At 35.6% G+C, this 21,487-nt stretch overlaps 5 protein-coding genes and 1 pseudogene across 5 annotated transcripts; 3 read left to right on the forward strand and 3 right to left on the reverse strand.

Annotated features, from left to right (window-relative positions):
- The first annotated feature begins 335 nt into the window (after positions 1–335).
- LOC108839345 (uncharacterized protein At4g04775-like) lies at positions 336–903 on the forward strand. Its single transcript, XM_018612124.1, has 2 exons — positions 336–491; positions 589–903. The coding sequence occupies exons 1-2, from the start codon at positions 336–338 to the stop codon at positions 901–903; spliced, it is 471 nt and encodes a 156-aa protein (XP_018467626.1).
- A 280-nt stretch (positions 904–1,183) lies between these two features.
- Positions 1,184–3,426, reverse strand: LOC130495502 (uncharacterized). The gene is made up of 2 exons (XM_056986907.1): positions 3,161–3,426; positions 1,184–3,101 (listed from the first exon to the last, which is right to left on the reverse strand). Exons 1-2 carry the CDS (start codon positions 3,424–3,426, stop codon positions 1,184–1,186), a joined length of 2,184 nt encoding a protein of 727 aa, XP_056842887.1.
- A 1,715-nt stretch (positions 3,427–5,141) lies between these two features.
- LOC108811875 (G-type lectin S-receptor-like serine/threonine-protein kinase SD1-29) lies at positions 5,142–8,851 on the forward strand. Its single transcript, XM_018583984.2, has 8 exons — positions 5,142–5,223; positions 5,866–7,086; positions 7,170–7,280; positions 7,365–7,504; positions 7,578–7,788; positions 7,880–8,117; positions 8,200–8,350; positions 8,430–8,851. The coding sequence occupies exons 1-8, from the start codon at positions 5,157–5,159 to the stop codon at positions 8,730–8,732; spliced, it is 2,442 nt and encodes an 813-aa protein (XP_018439486.1). The 5' UTR covers positions 5,142–5,156; the 3' UTR covers positions 8,733–8,851.
- A 961-nt stretch (positions 8,852–9,812) lies between these two features.
- On the reverse strand, positions 9,813–12,814 carry LOC108838049 (uncharacterized). Its single transcript, XM_018611033.2, has one exon. It carries the CDS (start codon positions 12,439–12,441, stop codon positions 10,402–10,404), a length of 2,040 nt encoding a protein of 679 aa, XP_018466535.2. The 5' UTR covers positions 12,442–12,814; the 3' UTR covers positions 9,813–10,401.
- Positions 12,815–12,816: 2 nt separating this feature from the next.
- On the forward strand, positions 12,817–14,789 carry LOC108807770 (G-type lectin S-receptor-like serine/threonine-protein kinase At1g61360; annotated as a pseudogene).
- A 615-nt stretch (positions 14,790–15,404) lies between these two features.
- Positions 15,405–17,344, reverse strand: LOC108811879 (F-box protein At1g61340). The gene is made up of 4 exons (XM_018583987.2): positions 17,194–17,344; positions 16,807–17,105; positions 15,970–16,044; positions 15,405–15,890 (listed from the first exon to the last, which is right to left on the reverse strand). Exons 2-4 carry the CDS (start codon positions 17,071–17,073, stop codon positions 15,684–15,686), a joined length of 549 nt encoding a protein of 182 aa, XP_018439489.1. The 5' UTR covers positions 17,074–17,105; positions 17,194–17,344; the 3' UTR covers positions 15,405–15,683.
- Between the last annotated feature and the right edge of the window lie 4,143 nt (positions 17,345–21,487).

Here is a 21,487-nt window from a genome sequence, read left to right on the forward strand (position 1 = left end):
ATGATTTGTAAATTACTATGTAATGTTTATTAAGTTTTAGTGTGATGATTTCGAAATACAAAGTAGAGTTTTCGATTTTGGGATTGTAGTGTTCTTATTCATTTTAGTGTTGGAGTGTAGTATCTTAGAACTCGATTTAATGTTAATAGAGTAACCCCTTTTGAGGTTTATACCCGCTTGGACCCACCCGAATTTAAAAAAAACCCACCCGAGACCCGGATCCAGACAACCCCAAAACACGTGAAATTGTATCATTTGTTGAAACAAAGGAAACCAAACAAGAGAGAAAGGGCGATTAGGGTTCTTCATCGGCGACTCTAGAAACGAGACCAAACATGAGCAGTTCGTCAATTTCCTCCTCTCGTTTTCCTCGAATTTCAACTCATGGTGTCCCTTCAAGATGCTGGTGTGGGGAGGGCATAACCACTTTTGCATCTTCGACGACGGAGAATCGGTATCGAAGATTCTACCGATGCGAAGTTGCAATACATGTAACTCGATTCAGTCGTTACTTTGCTTTTCTTTATGTGATTTCAGTCCTTCCTTTGCTTTCCTTTATGTAACCACTTTTGTTTTTGTTTCTGGTAGAAAAAATCTGAGAATCATCTATTTAAATGGATTGATGAAGCTTTGCTTGACGAGATACGAGAAGTAGATGCGAAACATGATAGGGTTTCTCGACGGCTTGCTAGAGTTGAACACGAGATGACACAGAAGATGAATGAGAAGGTGACGTTGGAGATTGCTAGAGTAGAACATGAGATGACACAGAAGATGAATGAGAAGGTAATAGTGGAGATTGCTAGAGTCCAAGAAGAGATACAAAAGAAGCTAAAGATTGCGACAGTGGCGATGGTACTTGTCGGAGCCATCGCAGTGATGTGGACTTCTCATACTGTCTGAACTAGTTCTAGTGATGCTCATTATAATTAGCTTCTGTTTACAACTTCTTGCTGGGTCATTATTGGCTTCTTGTTTACAATTGATAGGTCGTTCTATTCAGCTTCTTTTTACAACTTTATGCAAGAGTCTTCGCAGGTAGTTGCAGTTTGAAGTAGAGTACAAAAAGCAATCAAGTAATTATGATAAAACGAGTAAATCAAGTAGAACAAGAAAATCCAAAAGCAAACAAAACGAGTAAATCAAGTAGTCAACAACAATAAGAAAAAATAGAAAATCAGAGCTAAATAGCTCTGTCACATGTAGCCCTGTTATGATTCTCTTCGCCACATCGACTGCATCTGCGCCTCTTTTTTTCTTGACCTCGTTGGGACGAACGAAGCTTGTCTTCAACTGTCTCGTATCTGCGTTTTCTTCTCCTTCCTGCTCCTCTTCTTGATTCAGGCGGTAGTACACTAGCAATTTCAACTTCATTTGGAACAACCCAACTATCTTCAGGAACACCTATTGGATTGATAGTTTCTTGATAAGCTGTTCTCCATGTGGAAGTAGTGTACATGTCATCCGTTAGTGAGGATGGGGATCGGCCAACTGTTAAACCTGCTTTGATGGCGTGTCTACATGGAATTTTAAGCAGGTCATATTTCCCACATGAGCAAGTTCTTCTGTCCAAATCAACCAGGCAGTCAAATGTATCTCCACGAACCAAGAAACGATGCTCGTTAACTGGTTGCACAAGAAACGTTCTACCCTTGGTAATCCGCCTATCTATCTTTTTCTCGATGCGGATAGTTAATGGTTTTGTATGCTTCCTGCTTTTTGTCCGACGTTCAAAGAACCAACGAGTTAGCATTTCTCTGATGCTATCCAACAACGGAATGACTGGATACTCTCTTGGTGAGCGCAAAGCTGAGTTGATTGATTCAGCCGGGTTTGTCGTCCTGATGTCGTACCTGAATCCTTGAAACCGACAGCGAGCCCACTTTCTAACATCTGCATCAACCAAATATTTTCCAATAGCTGGACTGATATTGCACACAGCTTCGAATCGCGTCCGAAAATCAACGACTCTATAAGCTTTAGAAGCTTTTGCAATCAATCCAACCATTCCATTTCCTCTGTAATGTGTGACCACATTATTCAACAAATGGTGAATGCAGATTCCGTGTTCAGCAAGAGGATATACATTCTCAATCGCCTTACAAAGTGAGCTATTTCTGTCTGATACAAAAGCTAGGGAACGGTCGTCAGCTACAACAACTTGTAGCTCTCTCATAAACCAATCCCACGAGCGATCATTTTCTGAGTCCACAACCGCAAATGCAATAGGATACAAGTTAGAGTTTCCATCTAAAGCTGTCGCAACAAGTAATACCCCTTTGTATTTGCTCTTCAAAAATGTCCCATCGACAACAAGAACTTTTCGCATGGCTGTGTGAAAACCTCGCACAGATTGCCCAAACGAAACAAAGAGAAATCGGAATCTACCATCAACATCAGTCTCATAAAACGTGTGTGTTCCTGGATTAGCTTCTTTCAGCATGTGCAAGTATTTCGGAATTTTTTCAAAACTCTTCTCCGGAATACCTCGGACCATATTAATTGCAAACTCTCGAGCATCCCATGCTAAGGACTTAGATATCTCACATCCATGATCCATTCTCATAATCTGTATGATATCGTTAACTTTGGGACCTTCTTTCACACCCTCGTACCTATGCATTATTAGACTCCCAATAGTTTTCGCAGAAGCTGTCCGACCACCATTTTTCATACTCGACGCAGCACATGTATGATCCGCCACATATTTTTTGATGATGAAATATGTGGATCCTGATAACCCCTCAGCACGAACACTCCAGTTGCAATGATTGTCAATGCATCTGATGTACCAAAGTTTTCTGTCCGATTTCACAACTTTGTAATCGAAGTGATGCTTCATCGCTGACATTTCCAACGCTGCTTTCAACAGCGATTTGTTTTGAAAGGTTTCACCTCTCTTCACAACATCCACCAAAGAAAACCGAACACTGTTTTCCTTAGGATCTTCTTCTGCAGTTGAGACGACAACATCATCTTCTTCAACATCCTGGCTTGATTCAGATGAACTACCATCGTCATCTTGAGGTGGAAACGAGGAAGGTTCACCTTTCTCTCTGAAAGGCGAGTTGGATTCCTTCATATCAACTTCAAAGTCTTGGCTGTTTCCATTGATAGGTGAAGTTGACACACACAACCTTGTAGAAGCTTTTCCTCGTACATATGTTTTTTGACTTGTCTATCATTCGCAATGATCACTGGCGGACAGTCTACTGCACCGATTAACTCCATAGGTAAGTAGCTTAACTCCAGCTCAAACTCGTTTTGGTCTATTCCAAAATCATCAAAAGCCAAAATCCTTAGATATTCAAAGGAACTTGTCAACTCCACAACCAATACTCTACCCCGTTTCTTCTCATCAACAGCAAATTCCCATCCTTTAAGGGGACTGAATTTCCACACCCCACAAGAAGCATAAATATGCATCTTCAACAATAGCTTCAAAATTTTTGGTTGATTTCTAAAAAAAATCTTAATAACGTGTGTGAGGAAGAAGGAGATCACGTTTTTTAATTTTTTTTAAAAAAAAATTAATTTAGGAAACATGAAAATCACTAAAATTTAGGAAGTTTTAGATTCAAAAATATACACTTAACAGATTTTGGAGATATTTAAGGAAAATTAACATTTCTGCGTCGGTAGAGGGAACCATCTACTCCCGTAGAATATAGTTAAGAGGGTAGATTGTGTAATACAACTGTGGTAGGGAAATACATTTTCGTAGATTACTTTGTTAAACTTTCGTAGAGTACTTCTATAATGGCAGATTATTTGCTCAAATGAAATCTACCGTAGTTCAGAACTAAGTTAACATGGCAGGCGGTTCATTCTACGAAAGTAGATTTATATTTTACAGTGGATTTGCTCGTCTACGGCCGTAGATATGTAAGTGATTAGTAGAACCAGTTACCTTCGAGCCCGTAGACGGTAGATTAGATTGTCTACGAGCCGTAGACCAGAATATAAAATTATGATCTACTTATATTTAATCAACAAAACTATTTTTCATATGATTGTCTCTTGTTCATGTACGATTTGTATATTTTTTCATATTTTTCGGACTTTTAAAATAATTGTTATGAATTTTTAAAGTTCATCAGGGACATGAAAGTCAAAAACAAGCAAAAAATGAAATTATGGCAAAGGGACAATGCACTTGTTTTTCTATTCCGTTTTGGCAATTTTTTCTATTTTTTAATTACTAATCAAGTAAAAAAGTTTGTATAAAATATTTCTAATATATGAGTGTTTTTAAAATTTTAAATAATAACGAGAAGATGAAAACTTCATGAAAAATTCAGAAAATATGATTAAAAACATAAAAGTCATGATATTTACTTAATTTATTTGTCAAATACTAATATATATCGGTGAAATAATTATGTCTGTATATGCGGGTAAAACACCTAATCAAAAACTAGAAACGAAATTCGTTTTTTTATTAAATAAATGATTACAATTAATAATAATAAGAATTATCCAAAATCTAAAAATATATAAAATATCTTTTTGTATATGTATATATTGTTGTCATCTGAAATTAGTTTTACACGTATTAGTAAATAACTATAAAATGATTATGTCCGCATGTGCGGATAGAATATATATATATATATATATATATATATATATATATATATATATATATTATTATTAATTACACATATCATCTTTAAATCTATTTTGAACCAATACCATATTTTGAAAAAAACAAATGAAAAAAACATAAAAAGATTAATTATTGTGGTTCAATAATGGTAATTTTTAAATCAACCAAGGATCAACAAATGAAAAAAAAAACATGCGGTTTTTAAGAATATATCAAAGTCTAGTAATTGATTAATGAAGAAAATTTAATTATGAAACATTATACTCCTTCTGTTTTTGAATAGTGTCGTTTTAGAGTTGTGTATACGGATTAAGAAATCATTAAATTTTACATATTTTTCATACAAAAACATCATTACCAATATATTTTAACCAATAAAAAAATAAAATACTAAATAAAATTAATAAATTATGCATTGAAATAATGAAACCACACTTATTTTGTAAGGAAACAATTTTATCTACTACGACACTTACTGAGAAAGAGGGAGTATAATGAGAAAAAATGAAAGAAATCGAAATGTTGACGCGTCGTGACTCGTGAGTCAATGGTGTCCTTTTCTCTTGCCTTCTTGGCATTTTTATGCTCAAAAAGTCTTCAAATTTTGGTTACAGGTCCATATCTTTCTGAACACAGCACTATTGATAACTCTCTTCCTGTCTTTATCAAAGTCCCCCGCGACGTTGTAGTTACTTGATTATCGTCTAAATCGGCCGATGTCGGTCAGAAACACTTATGCCCAGATGGTAGATGGTGGGAATTGTCTAAATCGTCCACACTTCCCGTGACATCTCTGTCTTGATTGGGACACTAGGTGTGATGATGAATTTTAACAGCCATGTTTTCTGCACTGCAAGTGTTTGATAAAATGCCTGAACAGAGGAGTTGATGTAAAAAAAATGGTTTTACTGAGCTTTGTAAGTTTTTTTTTTTGGAACTTAGCTTTGCAACTTGCATCAAAATGAATTAATTTTCAGGTCTGTATTAATCCTTCTTGTAGATTTCAAAAGCTCCAAACTTGTTTTCTTTGTAGAAAGTTGACTTATACACGCTATTCTTTGTGGACAGCTCTGTATTCTTCTTTTTTTCGACTTCTTGTTTCATTGGTTGAATATTAATTTTCATTGACTTAACCGTCAACATGGTTTCTCATTTGCTCATATAGAATTATTATCTTGTACAAAAATTGGAATAACATATGAGAAAGATGAGTATGGTTTTATTTGCTTGCTCTCTCTTACTTATCATCTTCCCAGCCTGTGGTTATGCAGCTATAAACACATCAAGCCCTTTGTCAACAGGACAGACTCTGAGCTCCCCTGGTGGGTTTTATGAGTTAGGCTTCTTCAGTCCTAATAATACCCGGAATCTCTATGTCGGGATCTGGTTCAAGGAAATCGTTCCTCGGGTGGTTGTGTGGGTGGCTAACAGAGACAAACCAGTCACAAACTCTGCGGCAAATCTCACCATCAGCAGCAGCAACGGGAGACTGATCTTGCTTGATGGGAAACAAGATGTTATATGGTCTACAGGGGATGCTTTCTCATCCAACAAGTGTCATGCCGAGCTTCAGGACACCGGAAACCTTGTTGTAGTTGATGATGTTTCAAGAACAGTTCTGTGGCAAAGCTTCGAGAATCTTGGTGATACTATGGTGCCTCAGTCATCGTTGATGTATGATCTTTCCAGCGGCAAGAAGCGTGTATTGACTTCGTGGAAAAGCAACAGCGATCCATCTCCCGGGGGCTTCTCACTGGAGATTACGCCACAAGTCCCCTTGCAAGGCCTTATAAGAAGAGGCTCAGCGCCTTACTGGAGAACTGGTCCATGGGCGAAAACAAGATTCACTGGCTTCCCACAGTTTGATGAATCATATGTAAGTCCATTCAGCGTTGTCCAGGACTTAGCAGCTGGTGCAGGATCTTTCTCTTACTCCACGTTGAGAAACTTCAATCTATCGTATATCACCCTAACACCAGAGGGGGAGATGAAGATTTACTGGGATCAAGGCAAAAGATGGTTGCATCACGTTACAGAGCCAGATCACTCGTGTGATATATACGGTGCTTGTGGGCCTTTTGGTTTGTGTGTGAGATCCAGTACCCCGAAGTGTATATGCGTGAAAGGGTTTGTACCAAAGTCAGATGAGGAGTGGAGAAAAAGGAACTGGACAAGTGGGTGTGTGAGACGTAAACAGTTGTCTTGCCACCAGGCAAACTCTTCTCTGCAAACGCAAGGCAAAGATACAGACGTCTTCTATCGTATGAACAATGTGAAGACTCCGGATATGCACCAGTTTGTAAGCTTTCTCGATGCAGAAATGTGCTACCAAGGCTGTCTAGGGAACTGTTCTTGCACAGCCTTTGCTTATATAAGTGGAATTGGATGCTTAGTATGGAATGGGAAGCTAGTAGACACTGTTCAGTTTTTGTCTAATGGAGAAACTATCTCCCTTCGTCTTGCACGTTCGGAACTGGGTAAGATTTAAAACATATAGTTTAATTGTTTTTAGTACAATTATAGTTATAATGTTCTGTTTTCTGGCGAATATCTATCTCAGCTGGAAGCAATCGAACCAAGATTGTAGTAGGTTCTATTGCCAGCCTTTGCATTATCGCAATCTTGATCTTTGCCGCATTTCTGTTCCGGAGATACAGAGGGAAACAAAAAGGTTAGACACTGAAAAACTTAGCATTTTTGTTTCCTTTGTCCCAGTATTTTGGTTCTTAATGAATTTAACACTAACTGGTGCAAGATGCAAGGAAGAATGAGTTTGAGCCGCCACAAGATATATTAGGCGTAAATTTCTTTCAGATGCATACCATACGAGCTGCCACCAATAACTTTAGTTCCTCAAACAAACTTGGTCAAGGTGGATTTGGTCCAGTGTACAAGGTTTGTGACATTCTGTTCTATTTTCTTTTCCTTCTTGTTAGTTCTCCAGATTTATCTGAAACTATTCTTCCAGGGAAACCTGCTGGATGGGAAGGAAATAGCAGTTAAACGCCTTTCTAGTAGCTCTGGTCAGGGTACAGAGGAGTTCATGAATGAAATAACACTAATCTCTAAACTGCAACATAGAAACTTGGTTCGGCTTTTGGGATACTGCATAGAAAGAGAAGAGAAGCTATTGATTTATGAGTTTATGGTGAACAAAAGCCTCGATATATTCCTCTTTGGTATGTTCTTTATTCCATTTACCGTTTCATTCCATCATATGATACTAGTTGGTTTGCTACTGTCATTAACATATTCTATGTTATTGGCTAGATCCAACTTTAAAGCTTCAGATTGATTGGCCAAAGAGATTCGACATCATTCAAGGTATTGCGCGTGGACTTCTCTATCTCCACCGTGACTCTCGCCTTAGGGTCATTCACCGAGATCTGAAGGTTAGCAACATTCTTCTAGATGAGGAGATGAACCCAAAAATATCGGATTTTGGATTGGCTCGGCTGTTTCAGGGAACACAATTTCAGTACAGCACTCAAAGGGTTGCAGGAACTTTGTAAGAAAAAATGTCTTTATTCTTAACAAGGATTCATTCTTTATCATCATATATTAACAATCTTGTTTTGATATTTGAACAGAGGATATATGTCTCCTGAGTATGCATGGGCAGGGTTATTCTCTGAGAAGTCTGACATCTATAGCTTCGGAGTTCTGATGTTGGAAATCATCAGCGGTGAGAAGATTTCAAGGTTCACCTTTGGTGATGAGCGCAAAGGTCTTGTTGCATATGTAAGTGAATGACTTTTTATTCTCTTCAAGTTGCAGACATTTTTAGGCATCATTACAAATTTCTTCTTCGTATATTCAGGCTTGGGAATCTTGGTGCGAGTCTGGAGGATTTAATCTTCTGGATAGAGATCTTAATGATTCGTGCAACGCATTTGAAGTTGCCAGATGTGTTCAGGTTGGTCTTCTCTGTGTTCAACACGAAGCTGCAGACAGACCAAACACTCTTCAAGTAATGTCTATGATTACTTCAACAACAGATCTTCCCATTCCAAAGCAGCCAATATTTGCGGTGCAAAATGTGGAAACTTCTAACGATGGGTCAACGTCTAAAGATCTTTTCTCTGTCAATGACTTGACACACTCTGTGATCCAAGGACGATAAGCTCTGATTTTATATATACTTCAGTCTATAGCTTCATGAGCCTAGGAAATTTGAGATCTCACGTTTTGTTATTGTTAAACACAATGTTTGGTGTATAATGTTATTACTGTTGATGCCCAGATGGTCGGAGTTGGATTGAACCGCCATGTTTCTAGGGAAGAGCTGACTCTTTCTGTAAACGCCTTTGCGTTTTGGGTTATGCACTCACTGAATGTGTTCTATGAAATGGGTGAATCAGATATCAAGTTTAAAAGTCTAACAGTAGGAACAATAGTTGAGCCGCCCATCAAAGTCATACCTCCACTATCAGCGAACATGTAAGGTTTTTTGGGTTTATGTCCCAGAGCTGATGAATCTACATAGATGTTTGTTGTATCCTTGAATATTGCAAGTAGGATGTTGCATAAATCTAGCTATGTTTTGTTTTTGTCTTTTTGGTTACATTCCTAGAAGATGTGGAATGTGAATGCCTTGTTTGTGATGTGATTGGTTAGATGGAAAGCTTTTGACTTCTTTTATGAATAATACTATTCAAAGTTATCGGCTGATGCAACATGGCATAAAAAATAACAATATAAATATTTTTTTGGGTTATTTGGTGTGGATGGGAGAGATTGTGATTTTTAGAGGTCAAAGTGGTCCATGAGTTGCAAAGAAACTGTAACCTGTCGCGTACACTACGCTAATCGTTGAAGATAATTTTGAATAATGGCTCTAGGTGGGTTACTGACTTGAGTGAGATATAATCCTCCGAAGCGTGAATGCTTGAAAGGCTTTATACCAAAATCAGATGAGGAGTGGAGTAGAAGGAACTGACTGGTGGTTTTGTGAGAAGAACTGACTTATGTTGTCGTGTGAACTCTTCTGTAACAACACAGGACAATGATGCAGATGTCTTCAACATTGTTGCAAATGTAAAGCCTCCAGATTATTATGAATATCTAAGCTTGGTCGATGCTGAGGAATGCCACCAGGGCTGTCTCAGGAACTGTTCTTGCACAGCCTTTTCATTTATAAAAGGAATAGGATGTTTGGTGTGGAACCGAGAGTTACTAGACACTGTGAAATTTACAGCCGGAGGAGTGATAAGCGACCAAGTGCTATATTATTGCTTATCGGAACCAATTACAATCTCAAGATCTCAAACGAGACCTTGAGCCCATACACAAGAGACCTTTCTCTCTGTGTCCTCTACAATTCCCAGAAACTCGCCGATCCCTAAGAACAACACCAACATTTCTATATAAGCGGGAAGCTCTTGAGACTCTGTAACAGCAAACCCTCTATCTCTTTCCAAGTCTCTTACTCAGCCTTCTCCACATGTATATCACGTGACTGCTCTCTTACTTTGATTCAGATGAATAGTAGATAATATGCAGGACCTATCATTACTCCCCCCCTTTAGAGAAGCTTGTCCTCAAGCTTCTGTAAACTTGATCGAGAAGCTTGATCCACCTACCATTTGCAAGTTCTCTACTTGTAAACCACATTGTAACTCCTTGTATATGTTGTTGCTTGTCAGGCCACTTGTCTCAGAGGGTCTCAATGGAAAACAGCTTCAGTTATTGCCGGTGAAGCAAGGAGTACATATACCAAAGCAAAGACAACTGGGAATACAGGAGATGCAGTACACATAAGCTCTGTTGAAACTTGGACAGCCGCAACCCAATCATATAAAATGATCTCCTTTCACAGAATTCAATATTTTGTATTTTTTTCTTCCAAAACGCAGTATTTTACTTCTCCACTTGTGCTTAACTTGAAATTCTTCATCATTAAAGAGAAACTGTCTCGCACATACTGCCACCACCAACTTTGACCACATACATTCTATACTCAACCATCTCGCATGAACAGTATCTTCCCCAGAACTTAACAAAGTTTCCTCTAAACTTGATGTCTGTTCAATACTGCAGGGCTTGAGATCAGAATTTGAGTATTGAAATCTCATCCACTGCTCACACAAGAGACTAGATATGTGTGCTTGCTTCAACGTCACTGACATAGAACTCACGCTGCTGTATTTTGCTGTTCTGTTAGTAACTAGCGACACAGCAAGGAGGCCCCATATGCCATACAATTTTAAGTTCACCAAGTCCCACAGTATAAGCACTGAAACTTCTTTTCTTTTGAATTTGAAGTGCCAAGATTTCGAACACTTCCTCTTCTTTGTTGTAGTTATACCATTCTTAAGCTGCAACAGTTCCAGATCTTTGATGTGAATAACAACCGTTGTTGTAACCCACCCTTCAGTTTCTTTCACAACTGCAGCAGGCCATGGTAGTGTGTCATGTACGCCAAATCTAGTAAAGCTGACCCAATATGGTGACTGAGACTGGAAAACCCTGGGAAACATCACTGCTATATCATCCTTTGGAATATCAGACTCGTCATAGAGAATCATCTCATACGGAGCCGTGCTTGTTGAATCTTCCCAACTATTCTGCACTAACAATGAGGCATGGGCACAGCTTGATTTTTCCTTGTGAGGAACTGCTACAAAGTGTTCAGAGACTCCAGACAAACCACACGAATATCCAGTATCAAGTTTCCATGTATCTTTGGCACTGTCATTCTTTGTATAACCTGCAAGCAGTTCTTTCCAGTGTAACAAGCTAGTCTTTTTCTTCTTTCTTGAGAGAACACCAACCAAACGTAGCCCTCTCCTAATCTTCAACCGTCCAAGGATGAGATACCAACTACCGTTCTTAGTTTCTTTAAACTCGTCTGTCATGCTCCTGACCATCAGCATAAGAGACCTTTTATCCTGTGGATGTTGGTGCTTCTGGTGTTTGAATTTGAACATCCAAGACTTAAGAGCTAAACTCATCTTCTTCTTGTGGTGTAACCTTTGCCTTCTCATGAACATACTGTCAAACAGCTTGAATGCATTATTCTTCTCACGAACACAATCAAGATCATATTGACAATGAACTCGATCGCTCTTCACAAATACAGAAGACAAATCGACATACTCCACTGTATCACTGCAACCTCGACGGACATGTTCCAGATCCGAGATTTTTTCCTGAGATTGAACCTCAAGTTCTGGATTTGATTCATCCCTGTTGAACAGTTCGTCTTTCATCAGTCTTGGTACACCAATCATCTCAGCCGCTGTAGCTGTATTTGTTTCAATCCCGTCGACTTCTGGAACAGACTCTGTTATCAAGAACGATGGAGATGGCGTCATCATCTCTATTTCCTGCCACTTTCTTTCCAACTCCAAACAAAAAGCAATTCTCTCTGGATCGTTATGGTTTCCATACCGCAGCAACATCGCATCCTTGAGGTCTTTCCAGTTTTGAAAAGGACGCCGCTTGTTGTACCAAGACCCAGCCTCTCCTCTGATGACAGCGTAAGCCAACGCCATCTTCTGATCATCCGTGAAGTCTTCTCCCGCAAATCGTTTCTCCATCCAATCGATCCATGGTCTCAGATCATCACCGGTAAACACAGGAATCTCTATGAATCTTTCCTCTTCGTGATTATCAAGAATCCCAGCTACTTGCCGATAACCTAACAGAGGACTGTTCCCGTATTGTTCCGATGAAGAAACAGATACCTGAGTAGGAGATTTCAGCTGATTTGTAGTCGGGAGGAATCCAATCGAATCCGCCCGAGGTGATTGTTGTTGTAAGGTCGCCATGAATGATTGAACTGTTGCTTCTAGCCGATCGAACGTTGCATCGAAACTCTGATACGCCATTGTCGTCGTCACCAAAAGCTTCAAAAGCTCGAACTGATAACGTCGCGATGTTTCGAGTCGCTCACCGCACCAATTGATAAGCGACCAAGTGCTATATTATTGCTTATCGGAACCAATTACAATCTCAAGATCTCAAACGAGACCTTGAGCCCATACACAAGAGACCTTTCTCTCTGTGTCCTCTACAATTCCCAGAAACTCGCCGATCCCTAAGAACAACACCAACATTTCTATATAAGCGGGAAGCTCTTGAGACTCTGTAACAGCAAACCCTCTATCTCTTTCCAAGTCTCTTACTCAGCCTTCTCCACATGTATATCACGTGACTGCTCTCTTACTTTGATTCAGATGAATAGTAGATAATATGCAGGACCTATCAAGGAGAGACTCTATCCTTTCGTCTTGCACATTCTGAATTGAGTAAGCCTTCATAAAGAGCCTTTCTTTCACTTAAATCTTGTAATCTCTTAAATGTCTTGACAATGTTATTTTTGGGTAGCAGCGTAGTTTATAGTTTAGTTTTTGTGTCCCTTTCAGCTGGAAGCAAGCGAATCAAAGTTATCACTGTTGCCACTCTCAGCCTCTTTATTTGCTTGATCTTGGTGCTTGCTGCATATGGGTGTTGGAGATACAGAATGAAACAAAACGGTGATACTGATAGTCCAAATAACTTATTCCTCAATACAATTATTTGCTAGATCTTTGTACTAACACACACATGGTTACTTATGATTATTAGATTCAAGTCTTGTTTCCAAGGAAAATGTAGAAGGCTCTTGGAAGAGTGATTTGCAATCACAACATGTCTCTGGTTTAAATTTCTTTGAGATTCAAACCGCCACAGACAATTTCAACGTGTCAAATAAACTCGGTCAGTGTGGGTTCGATCGGTACGGTGTACAAGGTAAGAGATATGTTTCTTTGTATTGTCTCTTCTTCGTTTTGATGTTTCTTGTTCCTTATATGACTGTCTGCAACTATGATGACTTCAGGGGAAGCTTCAGGATGGGAAGGAGATAGCTGTGAAGCGTCTTTCTAATTCTAGCAGCTCTGTACAGGGTAAAGAAGAGTTTTCATGAACGAGATAAAACTTATCTCAAAACTACAGCACAGAAACTTGGTTCGGCTTTTGGGATGCTGCATCGATGGAGAAGAGAAGCTATTGGTCTTTGAATACATGGTGAAGAAAAGCCGTAAGTCTCTTCTTGCTTTTCTCCTCCCATGACAGTAGAATGTTCTTTATGGCTGATCTGTTTCTGTAACACTTGGCTAACAGATTTGAACAAGAAGCTCGAGATTGACTGGCCAAAGAGATTCAATATCATTCAAGGAATTGCTCGTGGACTTCTCTATCTCCATCGTGACTCATTACTCAGAGTTGTTCACCATGATCTGAAGGTCAGCAACATTCTCTTGGATGAGAAAATGAACCCGAAAGATATCTGATTTTGGGTTGGCTCGAATGTTTCATGGAAAGCAACATCAAGACAGCACTGGCAGTGTTGTAGGAACTCTGTAAGAAACTCATGACATGCTCAGTAAACACTCTTTCTTGTTTATATTCAACTCGACTAACTATCAAACTAATTTGAACAGAGGATACATGTCTCCCGAGTATGCTTGGACAGGGACGTTCTCTGAGAAATCTGACATTTACAGCTTCGGAATTTTGATACTCGAAATCATCACCAACAAGGAGATTTCAAGCTTCAGCTATGGAAAAGATGGCAAAAACCTTTTCTCCTATGTAAGAACATGTCTTAAAACACTTTTCAGGGTCTAGATTTGATTCTTAATTCTTACATGCTTTCGCGTGTTTTTTTTGATTTGTTGTAACAGGCATGGGAATCTTGGAGCGAAACTGGGGGAGTTAATCTACTAGATGAAGATCTTGCTGATTCTGATGATCCAGTTAATAGAGTTGAAGCAGGGAGATGTGTTCATATTGGTTTGCTATGTGTTCAACATCAAGCTATTGATAGACCAAACATCAAACAAGTTATGTCAATGCTGACTTCAACAACGGATCTTCCTAAGCCAACACAACCAATATTTGTATTGGACACAAGCGATGAGGATTCTTCCATGTCTCGGCGCTCAAATGATCTCTTTTCTGTTGATGAAAACAAATCTTCTAAGGAGCTAAATTCTTCCACATGAGTTTTGTGGATCAATCTGATTCTTCCTCATGGACATAACTATGTGTTGGTTAAAAAGTTAAGGGTGTAAATTGACTCATAAGTCCACCATGAGATTTTATTTTTTAACACTCTCTTATTCTCTCAGAACATCTTCAATCACACTTCACATTTTACTCCAAAAGTAAGTAATAAACAAAAATAATCATCCACAGATTCACTTTGCTACATTGCTGAGACTTTAAAGTCTTTTCAAAAGCGATTGAGTCGAGTCCTCTGCACATATGTGCGTTCCCTTGACACTTCATCTTCATGGAATCCTAAAGTTGTTTAGCTGTCTTTTTTAAAATGATCGTCTTCAGAATTGATTTATCTATGACAGACATAAATAATTCTTAGCCTTTAAATCTTTGAGTCGAATCTTCTTTGACACTCTTTCTGTATGGTGTCAAAACCTTTTTCACATTAGGCTGTGTATACCCAGATTCCACAACCATCTAATACTCTTTGCATCGCAAGAGATTTTCCATCATCATTTAGTTGAAGCCTCGTTTAGTGAACATTAGGCTGTGTATAAAGCTGCAAAACAAATAAGCAATTTTCATTGATTTTTAGTGAACATTCCTCGTTAATTAACTTTTCATTTTTCGATACTAAACTACTATCGTTTAGTTGAAGCCTCGTTTGAAATAAGAGGAGAGCTTAGATCATGTCATACATAAGCCATTGGTTACTAGACAAATTACACTCATCATTCCAAAAGAAGATCAAGATAAACAAAAACGGATGATCACTTAACAAAATGAAATTAAAGAACACAAACAATTTACGAAATAAAATATTTCATCTCTTATTAGTTCACTATAAATAAATCCAAATAAACTATATTTACATTACACAACACACGAAAGTTTTAACCCCCATTTTCTACTCTTTAAACAAAGCTTGCCTTTCCAAGACTCTATATCTCTCTTTTTTATCTAACAAGAATTTACAGAGACTTATCCAAACCAAAATGTAAGAACATAACTTAAAACTCCTTTTTCTTCAATCACGGATCTTGAAGAAAACCAAGTCGATAGCCTCAAACCAAGTCGGTTTGATTCAGTTGAATAGAGCCACTGAGACTCCAGAATTGTCCTCGTTGCGGTTTATCCGCCTGTACCTCTTCTTCTGCAATGGGGCAGCTGGAGCTTCCATCTCATCCTCCCCTAAATCAAACGGTTTGTCTGAACCGTATCTGCCAAGTCGGAAAACCAAAGTTTTCCGAGGTGTACTATATGCGAAATGTGTCTGCTTCGCTATTAATGTCTGTAATAACAGAGACCAGTCAGATCAACATAATGGAATGTATATCATGAATTCTACTAACGATCCCAATTTTACTTACTGCTTCTCTTATAATCTTTGACACATGAAACAGTTGTTTCAAGTCTTCATGCTCGACCCCACAGATGATCTTCACCTATCATAGTATCCAAAATCTGTCGGTAAGTCTTATTCCATGAAATGGTCAAAGTTTGACTGCAAACCATATGGTCAACGTAATACAAGTTTTCCAGATATGGAAAGAGTATAATTTAACACTCTCCCAACCAATTAACAAAAAAAAGAATTAATAGAGCCCACAAATCACAAAGGGATAAAAACTACTTATTAATGAAATTAAATTAATATGAGGTGGAATTATCTTCATGCACTTTACCAACAAAACTATAGTTTGATTTTTAGCTCAATCAAATTAATATGAGGGGAAATAATATGAAATCTCAACAAATTAAGAAAAACAAGAAATCACCTAAAAATTGTGAAGAAATCAAACAGAATTTGAAATCTTTTTTTATTACATAAACTACTTAATCTCAAAGAGACCAAGTATATCAAACTAGAAAAGGAGACAAGAAGATGCAGTACTGAATAGGCTAGAGAATAAGTAGTAGTACAGAGTTTTGAAATCTTTATCATCACCAGTACGATTTTTTATCTTAAAAGAATAAAAAGGTTTTAATTTCGGCCCAATCTGATAAATATTCCCTAAATCTAAATCAAATCTCAACTAACTAACAAAACCCATGAATCAAAATGTGATGAAATTAAAACAAAGTTTCTCATCTCCAATCTCAGAACAACAAAAAGGTTTAATCTTTCAGCTCAGTCTAGACTAATTAAAATAACCCAGTAATCAGAAGAAAAAAAATTAAAAGAAAGATTTAGAGATGAAACTAACCAGAATATCTAGAGGAAGATCTTCAAGCTCTCGGCTTTGACCACATGATGTGGCCAAAGTTTTATCGCAGAGCTTCTTCGATGAGATTGTTCCAACAGGTGAAGTGAAAACCGAATCTCCAGTCACTGAAACGAGAACCCTCTTCCTCCCAAAACCTCTCTTGTACTGAACCAACTCTAACTCCAACCCTAAACCTCCTTCTTCCACACCACGACGTTGCTTCAAGTTCGACTTCTGAGCAACTATTCTCTTCTTCCCCAATGCCATTTTCGCTAAAATCGATTCTTACTTCACAATATCTGCACAGAAAACAATTCAAAAAAATCAGATATTTGTGTGGATTTAAGAGACTCCAATAAACAGGGGATTCGAATAAAAGAAGCGAACCTATATAGTCAAAATGTCTCCAAGTATGTTTGATGAACAAAGAGCTGAGAAAAATGAGTGATTTTTCTTTTTGAGTTGTGACAAAGAGATTAGCTCACCTGTTTGTACTTATATAGTAAAGATATTAATATTCTTTTGTTTTTTTACTTTTTCAGTCAAATGAAATTTATTTTATAGAACGAGAAAACGCCCGAAACTTCCTTACCCAAAAATATCTTTCATTTTTCTTTAATTTTTAAATTTGTTTACCCTTCCTTCTCCCTCCTTTCTTGTGGTAAGCAAAAGACGGCTCGAAAACTAGCCGTTGGGAAAACACGTGGCGAACCCTGAGTCAGAGTGGGAAATCGACGTGCTGACGTGGCGACAAGTTGTGTGTTTGTCGGTTTGGTCTCACACGGTTTGGTTCTTAGGATTCCACCAGCACTAGAGGAAATCTTTTGAGTCTCTGACACAGTCCCCTTTCTTTAATGATCTAAACACTTCGCAGTTATCACCGACCAAAATATTCAGTGGATTAAGTTTTTTATCCTTCAAAAAAAAAGTTTTTTATCCTTCAATTTTTTTTGTTGATTGCTCCTCCCTTTTATCCAAATAATGTTTATTATTGAATTTTTTTTGGTGCAATTTACATGGAACTGATTTTGTCATGTCATTTATAACATTGGTTCACAAATATGAAAAGAGAAAAACATATATATGCATGTCATTAATATATATTTCTTCCCTTTTATTTAACAATTTTTTTTTGTTATTGAAATTTTCAATTGATCATCAACAAAAATAGTATAGACCAACAAAGTTTGTATTTAAAAAAAAAAGAATGCTATTCATAAGAAGAAGCATGAAGAAAATTAAATAAGCTTAAGACCAATATTTCTGCCAAGCCACAATGCTGAGAAAAACGGCTAATTTATACATCAAGTGAGGAGCATAGTTCCGATCATGTACTTTGTGCTAAAACATACATTAATATTATAATATTTTAAAATTTCATACACGAACAAATATATTTAAGTTTATCTATACATTGACCATTTTTATATAATCAGATGGTAACGAATGCTAACATGACTTCAACAGAAGATGATGTGACTTTTACATTTTAAGTAATTAATAAATATAAAACTATTTATTTTTAAGTATTGCCGGTGGGAGTCGAACGTTGATTCGTAGATTACTGAATTACACGTTAAACCACTCAGTTAAACCAGATTATTGGTTATGTTATCTATTATGTTTTATTTATATCTAATATATTTTATTCATATATTTCTAGTTATCTAGGATTAGTTTCATAAAATATATATAAAAAATTAAGTAATTGTGTTTAATTTCCTTAATATTGTTATTGTATTTTAAAGTTTTCAAAATTTCAAAATATTTTCTTTAAAATCAAAAAGCATTTTGGAATTTAAAAATAAAATATGAAATATTTTTTAAATTGAAAAATTATTATAAAAACTTGAATTTGAAAAAATAATATGAAACTATAAAATACTTTATTTTTTTATTTTTTATTTTATTATTTATTTAAAAAAATTATAAATAAATATAGTTTTACAAATATAAAATGATTATTCAAATAATTAATAATATAAAATAATAACAATAAATAAATAGTTTTAAAATATTTTAATTATATATTTTCAAATTGAAAAATTTTGTAATAATTTTATGGAAAACTTTTTCAATTTTTTTTTTGATTTTGAAAATGCTTTTTTGATTTTAAAATTCTTATTTTGAAATTTATTTTTTTAAACACAATACAATTATTAATGTAATTAAAAAAATTTACTTGGTATTTATATATATTTTATGGGACTAATTCTAGATAACTAGAAATACATGAATAAAATATATTAGATATAAATAAGTTACAATAGATAACATAATTAACCATGGACAAAAAAAAAGATAGCATAACCAATAATCTGGGTTGGCTAAGTGGTTTAGCGTGTAGTTCAATATATCTATTGTTTATGTATTGATCGAGACCGTAATTCTCTGTTTGTATGTTACAGTTGCATTATGTAAAAAAAGAGTTTTTAGTGCTTAATGTAAAAGCCACATCATCATCTATTAAAGCCATGTCAGTATCCGTTACCATTTGACTAACGGAAAAACGGTTAATGTAGTGATAAATCTAAATATCTTTATTCATATATGAAATTTAAAAATATTATGTGTTGATATATGTTTTAACACAAAGTACATATTTATATATTGATTGTGACCCTAGTTGCATTATGCCACCGTAAAAGAAACTAGTTTTCAGTATTGCAGGGAAGAGATCATGTTCTTTATAGTTTTGTGGATGAACCGAACCATATGACAGCGCTATAATGGCACTGTGATGCTACCTACTATTCCTCTCCCGTCACAAGCTGTGGACGGTGTTTGTACTATGTTTTGTTGCATACAGTTTAAAAAATTGCTAAAACAAATTTGGCATTATTTTTTTTCTGAATAAAGACATTAAGTATTAGTAAATAATAAGTATAAAACACTACTACAACAAAAATAAGTATGATATCTGTGCCACTTATTGAATAATCAAATATGAAAAGAATTACATATACTGTTACCAAAAAAAAGAATTGCATATATTAACATCATTCTATCATACTCTATCCTTGACCCTCTTTAATTTTATTGCAAAATTACATTAGTCGAGAATCTTACTAAAATTTCAACTATTTTAAGTATATCTCTTTAACTAGTTGAGATGGTATTTTATTACAAAAAAATTCATAGTTGAAACATATATAATTACACGTTTTAAAGATTTTTTCTTATATAAAAGTTATATTTTGGTCAAAGTTTTTTAAAGGAAATAAAAGAAATAATTTATTATATTCTAATAAAAGGAAAAAAATTATATTGGAAACATGTTTTTGGAATCATTTATATTCTAACACAAGAAATTTTGGTGTCAATAAAGTTTTATTATAGTCTCTTATAAAACTGCATCCCCTCTTTCTCTGCTCTGTCTTTTTTGTTTGTTTTCTCTTTCGATCCTCAAATCCGTAAACACAAAGAATATAATAATTATTTTCTTATTTGATCTAAGAACTCACTAAAAACTAAATCTTTTCTATGGAACAACTCCCCATAAAAACTCTATTTATATAGAAAGAAATTCCTATTATATAGTATGAATTATGATAACACAAAATATATCTGAACTTATTTGTGTATTTATCCTTTAATTCATTAAAAACCTTTTTATGAGATACCTTGCTCCACAAGTCTTTGAAATTATCAAACAGTTTCCCCTTAACTCCAATTTGAACTATGCGTGTGTTGGACTTCTACTATCTTTCTCATTTCTCGGAACATGGTTCTTGCTGATGGCTTAGTGAGAACGTCTGCTTTTCGTTCTATTCATGGTACAGGCTCAACCTCGATTCACTCTCGAATAAAATGATACTAGGTGATATCCGCGCCCTGCACGGAGTGAGTGACTTACACATCAGACTTATTTTTAATCTATAAATATTAGAAAGTTAAAAGTTATAGTCACAAAAATTAGATATAATAATATATAGCTGACAAAATTGTGCAGGTATATATATTGTAAGCTTGTTTGTTTCTTTTTTAAAAATCTTGTGTAATTTGTTAGGTGTAAATGAAATATATTTTATTTATATAATATATATTATATATATTATCTTTTTGATCAAAGGAAAAAAAATAAAGTATGCAAAGACCGGTGTAAATTTATTATTAATTTAAGATAAAACAAAACATAAGCAATAGAATTATTGCTTTCATAATAAAAATTATGATTATAATATTAAAAGAAACATAGGTAATAAAAAAAATGAAAGAAACAAATTATACGCAAACAAAAAAAAACTGATAAAACTACAAATGATGTGAAAAGTGTTTTTAGAAACTCATGATTTACAATCTTATAAAAGGAAATAGCAAAGAATCGATTTTACAAACTAAACACTCTTATTTACCAAAATCACTAAACAAATGATATATAGTATAACCTCTTTAAATTAATATTCGATAAATTAATATACACTAAAATCTCTATAAATTAATATAATTTAATAGTCCCAAATTGATTTTTTGGTTCAATTAGTATATCGATAAATTAATAATTTCTATAAATTAAATTTATAGTTTTGGTATAGTTCCAACACTATTAATTTATAGAGGTTTCACTTCTGAAAACATCATTTCTGGAACATCATTGGGTTCAAAATAAATTTGGAAAACCATCAATGTTAGTCACCACATGCATCCTCATTTCTGGAACACCATTGGATTCATCACAGTT

The sequence above is a fragment of the Raphanus sativus genome, chromosome 6 (genome assembly GCF_000801105.2).
Source record: "Raphanus sativus cultivar WK10039 chromosome 6, ASM80110v3, whole genome shotgun sequence".
NCBI classification, from domain to species: Eukaryota; Viridiplantae; Streptophyta; class Magnoliopsida; order Brassicales; family Brassicaceae; genus Raphanus; species Raphanus sativus.